Below are 6,602 nucleotides of genomic sequence, written 5' to 3'. Positions count from 1 at the left end.
GCTGGCCAGCACAAGTGAAATGTTCTGGGTGCCCGAGATGATGAAAATCACAACAGGGTTTCAATGTTCAAGAAACATAAATCTTCACATTTATCAAAGTCATGGAAAATAAAACTTTAAACTTTGGTAACAAGAGAATAGATCTTGGATGACAAGATAAACCTTTATTTTGTGATAATTAAAGCGCAAGAGCCTGGAGTATTTATAACTAAAAATATATATATATAAAAAAAAAATGAAATGAATTAGATTCAGATATTCCTATTGCAAATCAATAAGATGGAGATAGCCTGAGAATAACAGGTAGCATTTGGGTTTAGAATTTTATTAACAGATCTCCATATACAAACTTAATACTGTGATATCATTTGTCACTAACTTCATCACCTCAGGCATATGTATAATGCACACTGAATTAAACATTACATGCTATGGTTTGCTGTAAACGGTCAAAAAGAAAAACAATACATGGAATGGATTTTCTTCCCTTGGCATAAAATGGTTAGTTCCCCTTGTCTTGCAGTTTTGAACAAGGCATTCAGTCAGATGGTAGTCTTCAGTGTACATTCCATGATTTGAGTCTTGGTTTTAGTGTCACCTTTTGCTATTTCACAACTGTTATTAGGACATACACTAATAAGACGGTGGCCCCTTGAACTTGCCAGAGTAAACGGTTCTGTTACCAACAGTGTTCTTATCTTAACTGGCCAGATCTTAAAAACACACAAGGTCACTTCTTCTCCACACATTTTTTGTTGTTGGTCCACCACCATTTCTAGTCTGGTGTTATTACACTAGTAGCTTTGACTCATTTGTTGTCGCATGCCTTTCAGCATACCGAACCTCAAAACCCACACAAAATAATTTCTAGGTAAAACAATGGTTTGATGCAAGGCCCACAGGGTGGTAGAATATCATGGATATCACGTACAGAGAATCCACAAATAATACAGTCCAGTTAGAATCAGTAGCTTGAAATGACTTGAAATAAATTAACATAACACAAAAGAAAAATCACAACAAGACCAACTGCCTCTAGTTTCCTTCTGTGGGCTAAAATTATGACTGTCGAATGTGCAAAATCTTGCAAGAGGCATTGCAGGTGTGAGTGGAATGGAGCCTATTGGAAGCTACACTGATTGAAAGCGTACTTGTGTACAGTGTGTCACACTGTGCAGTCATGTTAGGAACAAGAATACCTGGGAGCGGACAGTCTCAGCTGAAGAGTGCAGTAGCAGCCATAGGAAGATTGCTCTCTGTACTGCACGAGGGTCAAGTCTTTGATGCCGAAGACCCTAAATGCGTCCATCTTTATCGACAAACCAAACCAGTTTTCTTCAAGGGACACGACAAATCAAGGACCTCTATCACACAAAAACACTACATCTTCAGGTCCCTAACTGCAGACATTCAATGTTAACTGTGTCGCTATGTACAATATAGGATCTACATATAGTAATATTATTATTGTTTTTTTCACTCGCTTGAGTCATTATTTCAATACTCTTTATCCTCTGAATTTATAGAGTATTTGTATAATTATTTACAATATAAATTACTTCAGTCTTGTGAAAAGGTTAAATAAATAAATAAAATGACTGACTTTCGTAGTGTTAGCAGGGTGGAGAGGAGTCTGCCTTCTCGATGCTTCTGGGAAAAGAGGGACGGTCCCCATTTTGCTTTGTAGTCTTTCTAAAGAGAAGCGGTGAGAGGCAAGCGGGTACATCAGGGGTGCAATACTGTGACGATCGGGTGCAGATGCTGGCCCCTCTTCAGCCATGATGGGGGGAGGAGGGAGTGCAAAGTTCCACTTCCAGCTATACTACCGTGCCACTGGGAGAGTTCCCGTTCTGTGCTGTCAAGTTCTGGAGGAGGGGGCAGGCAGCGTCAGGGAGGGGAAAGAGAGAGAGAAAGGAAGAAAGTTTAGACTCATGGCAAGTAATCCATAAATACTCAAGAGCAGAAGTCCTTTCAAATAACTTGGAGTATAAACTATTACACTAAAAGCTGATAGGACAGCCTACAGAGCATTATTCATTGATAGATGTTTCACTGCCATAACGTTACGGACGCTGGGCGCAGGACTCACCGCTTTACCCGGCCGTGCCCAGGTGCAGATGAGGCCCTCCTGGCATGCGGTGATGATGCAGTCGTCCATGAACACCAGCACGGTCAGCCTCTCGTGGGCGATCTTCTTACACACCAGGGGCTCCAGCAGGGGCACCTCGTGCATCCGCGGACACAGGGTGGTGCCCAGGACCTTGGCGGCGTCCAGGCGACTGCTGCGTGGCGCTACGTTGATCTTGTCGTTGCTCTTGCTGATGTTTCCCAGGCTATGGTAGCGCTTGTGCTCCTTCTCCCCGCCCACCCCGCTCCCTCCAGACTTGTCCGACTTCCGCTCCTGCAGGGAGAGTGTGGCGAAGCGGCCGATACTGAAGGGGGTGGCGTTGCCCCCTCCGCTCCCTCCCCCGCCCTCTGTTGTGCTCTGGCCCTTAGAGACGTTGGCCACGGCGGGGTGCGGGAGGGAGTTGGAGCGCGACAGGGAGCGGGGGAGTGGCAGGGGCATGGTGGGGGGCTGGTGGGGGTTAGTGGTGGGGTGGTGGTGGCCCTCTACCCCGCCTACGACCCCTCCACTCCCTCCGCCTGTAGTGTTGTTGATGGTGCCGCTGACAGAGGGGGGGATGGTGGGACCGAAGGTGTTGGTGAGGGCACGGGACAGGGGCAGCCGCGGGTACAGCACGTCATCCGTCAGGTCCCACAGGCAGAACTGGGTGTCCTGGCCCACCGAGCCGAAGCGGTAGGTGACGGAGGGCGAGCCGCCCTTGGAGCTGTGGCGGGAGAGGCGTGACAGCGTGCTGCTGGTGCGCACACGGCCCAAGTGCAGCGGCCCCTGCTGTAGGTCCTCCTCGCTGCCACTCAGCTCCATGGGCTCCTCGTCCTCCAGGCTGGTGGTGAAGGGGTCAAAGGCCACCACGTTCACCCAGGACTTGTGGCCGTGTCCCCGGGCCACCACGCGGCTCTCCGCAAACGACCACACCGTCACCAGGTCGTCCTCGCCACCCGTGGCCAGGTATTTGCCATCAGGGCTCCAGGAGACGCACAGCAGGCCGCCGAAGTAGCTCTTCATCACGCCCTGCAGCTCCATGGAGTCAAAGTGGAAGACGCGCAGGCAGCCGTCCTGGCCCACGCACGCCACATGCACGCCGTCCGGCGAGAAGGCAAACTCATTAAGGCCTCCGTTTCCTACGGCCCAGCGCAGCAGCGGGTTTCGGGGCGTCTTCGTCTTGCAGGCGTAGACGGCAAAGCCTTCGCCCTGGCGGAGCAGGGAGTACTGCGGGGCGGCGGTGCCACACGGGTGCTCCACGTTGTAGAGGTAGAGGTGACCACTGGCGTATGAGGCCAGGAACAGATTCTCTGATTTGGGCAGCCATTTCAGACAGGTTACCTTGGACTTGTCTATCATCCTCTGAAAGGCGACATGGGGTGTGAGGAGAATAAGAATTTTATATTAGCAACACTGGAAAATGAGACACGCTTATATGCTATTTTCAGCGACAATGGTAAGAGATGTATCTGAAAGAGAATGGTAACTGTCACAACAACTAACTAATATCTGAACTGTTAGTGGTTCTATGTCCTCCTAAAGTGCTTTTAGTCCAGGACTAGGTTTAATATGTGTCTGAAAAACCAGACCTACAGTGCACTCAATATTTGGACAGTGAAGCTTTAAGCTCTAAACGCGATGGATGAAAATATCCTCAAATTAAAGCTAACAGTCTGCCCTTTAACCCCATAGTCAAACTTTTTAAGTCTAGAGCCAAAACAAAAAAAATGCTTCACTGTCCCAATAATGACACTGTATATCATCAACTTGTTTCTATGTCAACCACTTTCTATGTTATCCACTTTCTATGGTTTCTATGTTATCCTATGATAAAAGTGAGGCATGTTGGTATATCTGAGCTATGTGACAGAGATAGAACAGCAGAGAGAGTGGATTTAGATCCAGTGCTCCGGAGGAGGTTCATTGACTTAGAGGAGAAACCAAGCAAAGGCAAAGAAAAGTACACTTTATCATTATCACACTCCATCTTCTGAATTTAATTAAAAGGCCCAGTGCAGCCAAAAATCTGTTTTTCCTATGTTTAATATCATATTGTACAACAGCTGATGAAACATTTTATCAATGTAAAAATCCTGATAGTTGCTGGTTGAAAATAGAATCTACACAAGACCTTCTAATCAGCAGGTTTGCATGTGCGGTAGTTTCAGTTTTCCATGGTGACATCAGCATTCACTAAATTGGTTAGTAGGCCAATAACAGAGAGTTCCAAACCTCTCTGTCAATAACTACTAGTTTTCAAATTTACCCTCTCCACTCAGTCCCCTCCCAGACAGTCCTAGCAAAATTCTTGCTTGAGAATTTTTTGTTGTTACTAAAAAATATATGTTTTCCCATTTTAATGGAAATCTATTACAGTAAGGTACTTAATTGTTACCCAGAAATTATTTTATATTTATATAAAAATGGCTACATTGGGCCTTTAAGAACATTATTCTTCAAAAAGGCAGGCAATACTTCAAAATAGCTCTTAAAAAAGTATTTTCAGTGTTCCAAATATTCCTATGAAATAAAGCAAATGGCAACACAGACATAGGCTACAGCTCAATCCCCCCCCCCCAACACAGACATAGGCTATAGCTCAACCCCCCCCCCAACACAGACATAGGCTATAGCTCAACCCCCCTCCCCCAACACAAACATAGGCTATAGCTCAACACCCCCAACACAGACATAGGCTATAGCTCAACCCCCTCCCCCCAACACAGACAAGAAGACAGAGACAGGCGGACGAACAGACAAACCCACAACACACACCTCCTCATTGAAGAGCTTGCTTGTCTCCTTCTTAATGGGGTCCAGGTATTGAACCTGGCCTGCTGAAAAGCCCACAATGAGGGCCACACTGTCTGCTGTGGCAGAGTACTGGTTGAAGTCATGGCAGGTGGGCTGGGTGCCCTTGTAGATACGCTTGTCTATGGGTTTACTGAGGTCCACAGCCTACACAGAGAACACAGAGGGGGAGAGAGTAAAGAGCAAGCAGTTTATAGAAAAAACAAGTGACAGTAAAGGTCATTCAAAAGAGCCTTTTCAAAAATGTTTCCCTGTTTATGTTCTATTTCAGTGATTGTCCCCTTTGTGGAAGTTCAATTTGGTGCATGTTAAAAATACATTTGAATATGGCAGAATAGAGGAAATAAGTGTTTTATATTGAGATTCTTCCCCATTCAGGCATTTTTGGAATTCAAAACCCCGATTGAGTGGTGTAAAACCGGATGCAAACATTTGCTGTCACAAAAATTACACGCTACTTGTAACATCAATGCAGCTACATTCTTGAAACTGTATTTCTGAAATGTTGCAACATTGTTGCATTCCAGCCACAGTCTACACGCCTTTACTTGCATGCAACATTTTCTGTGGTCTACTGATGCTTAGCAAAACAATAATGAATGCACGATGATTCGATTGCCTCAAACGAACGTGGCTAACGTTAGCTAATAATCAATCTCAGTCGTCTATTAATTAATTGCAAGCTCCGTTATTCAACTTACTTTCTTTATATTTGTGTAGGTGTAGAAATAAAGCTCTCTTCCGATGTTAAAACACACTCTCTCGGATTCTTCGCTCGGGTCCTCCGGCTGAAGCTTCACCATGGAGACCCTGACAGGAGGGAGGAATCCCGCCGGAGAGGAGTTGGCTGCGGCATTGCTGGAGGCAGCTCCGGGCCCCTGCACCACACCTACACCACCACCGGGTATCGAACCCGGTCCACCCCCGGGGCCCACCGTGGTACCTGCGGACAGACCCCGAGGTAGTCCGCCTCGTTGTTGTGAATCCGAGAGGGTCAGTAGTTTGTAAAAACCCTCTCTAGTCCTGAACTGGGATTTAATCTCATTGATATCCTTCAGAGAGCCTCCATCACCGGCCATTTTTAGAAGCCTACAAACAAGCCACACAGGAAACTGAAATTCTGACCTGGAAATAATACTCGAAACTACAATGAAAATGGGAGCGACTGGCATAGTTAGTGAGCCTGTAGATCCAAGAAATTAATGGGTCATCAAGCGCATTTTTTTTTAAAGACTACTAATCAGTGAGCAAGCTGAGATACCCTCTTCAAGTGTCAGAAGGCATTGGTCATGGTAGCCTAGTTATTACAGCCAACGAAGCACGGGTTGCGCGCACCCCCTCGAATAGTGCTGCCATACATGTTCAGAATGAGGTGATTTAAAGTTTTGGTATTCATCCCTCTGGCTGACCATCATGAACTACCAAATAATATCGACTTGTGTTAAAACCACATCAGTTTGCAGCAACCTCCTGATATGATTAAAACAGCCCTCCTTTCTTGTTATCAGGACAATTCACTAATTGAACGCTTCAGTGCAGTCTGTGCAGACCTCAGAGAAGTGGGAGCTCCATTCAGAATAGTGTCTATGGGCAATTCAACTTTGTCACTCCAAAAACACTATCATGCAGTGTGAAATTAGTTGGCCACTTGTTGACATTCCAGTGTCATGAAAAATAAGTCCGATTT

At 46.0% G+C, this 6,602-nt stretch overlaps 1 protein-coding gene across 1 annotated transcript; it reads right to left on the bottom strand.

The window, feature by feature from the left end:
• Window positions 1-297: 297 nt before the first annotated feature.
• Window positions 298-6,468, bottom strand: LOC139547880 (WD repeat-containing protein 20-like). The gene is made up of 4 exons (XM_071357031.1): window positions 5,617-6,468; window positions 4,880-5,062; window positions 2,090-3,466; window positions 298-1,865 (listed from the first exon to the last, which is right to left on the bottom strand). Exons 1-4 carry the CDS (start codon window positions 6,085-6,087, stop codon window positions 1,818-1,820), a joined length of 2,079 nt encoding a protein of 692 aa, XP_071213132.1. The 5' UTR covers window positions 6,088-6,468; the 3' UTR covers window positions 298-1,817.
• Between the last annotated feature and the right edge of the window lie 134 nt (window positions 6,469-6,602).

This window comes from Salvelinus alpinus, chromosome 21 (assembly GCF_045679555.1).
Source record: "Salvelinus alpinus chromosome 21, SLU_Salpinus.1, whole genome shotgun sequence".
NCBI lineage: Eukaryota > Metazoa > Chordata > Actinopteri > Salmoniformes > Salmonidae > Salvelinus > Salvelinus alpinus.
This window is presented reverse-complemented; position numbering and strand designations above follow the sequence as displayed.

What these genes read in the sequence shown, in the direction of transcription:
- LOC139547880 (XM_071357031.1), bottom strand. Translation starts at nt 6,087, where the DNA reads ATGCCAGTCGCTCCCATTTTCATTGTAGTTTCGAGTATTATTTCCAGG. An exon ending in GCAAGCTCTTCAATGAGGAG is followed by an intron (nt 3,467 to 4,879) that starts GTGTGTGTTGTG and finishes GTCGCCTTTCAG; the next exon opens with AGGATGATAGACAAGTCCAA. An exon ending in GGGCACGGCCGGGTAAAGCG is followed by an intron (nt 1,866 to 2,089) that starts GTGAGTCCTGCG and finishes CCCCTCCTCCAG; the next exon opens with AACTTGACAGCACAGAACGG.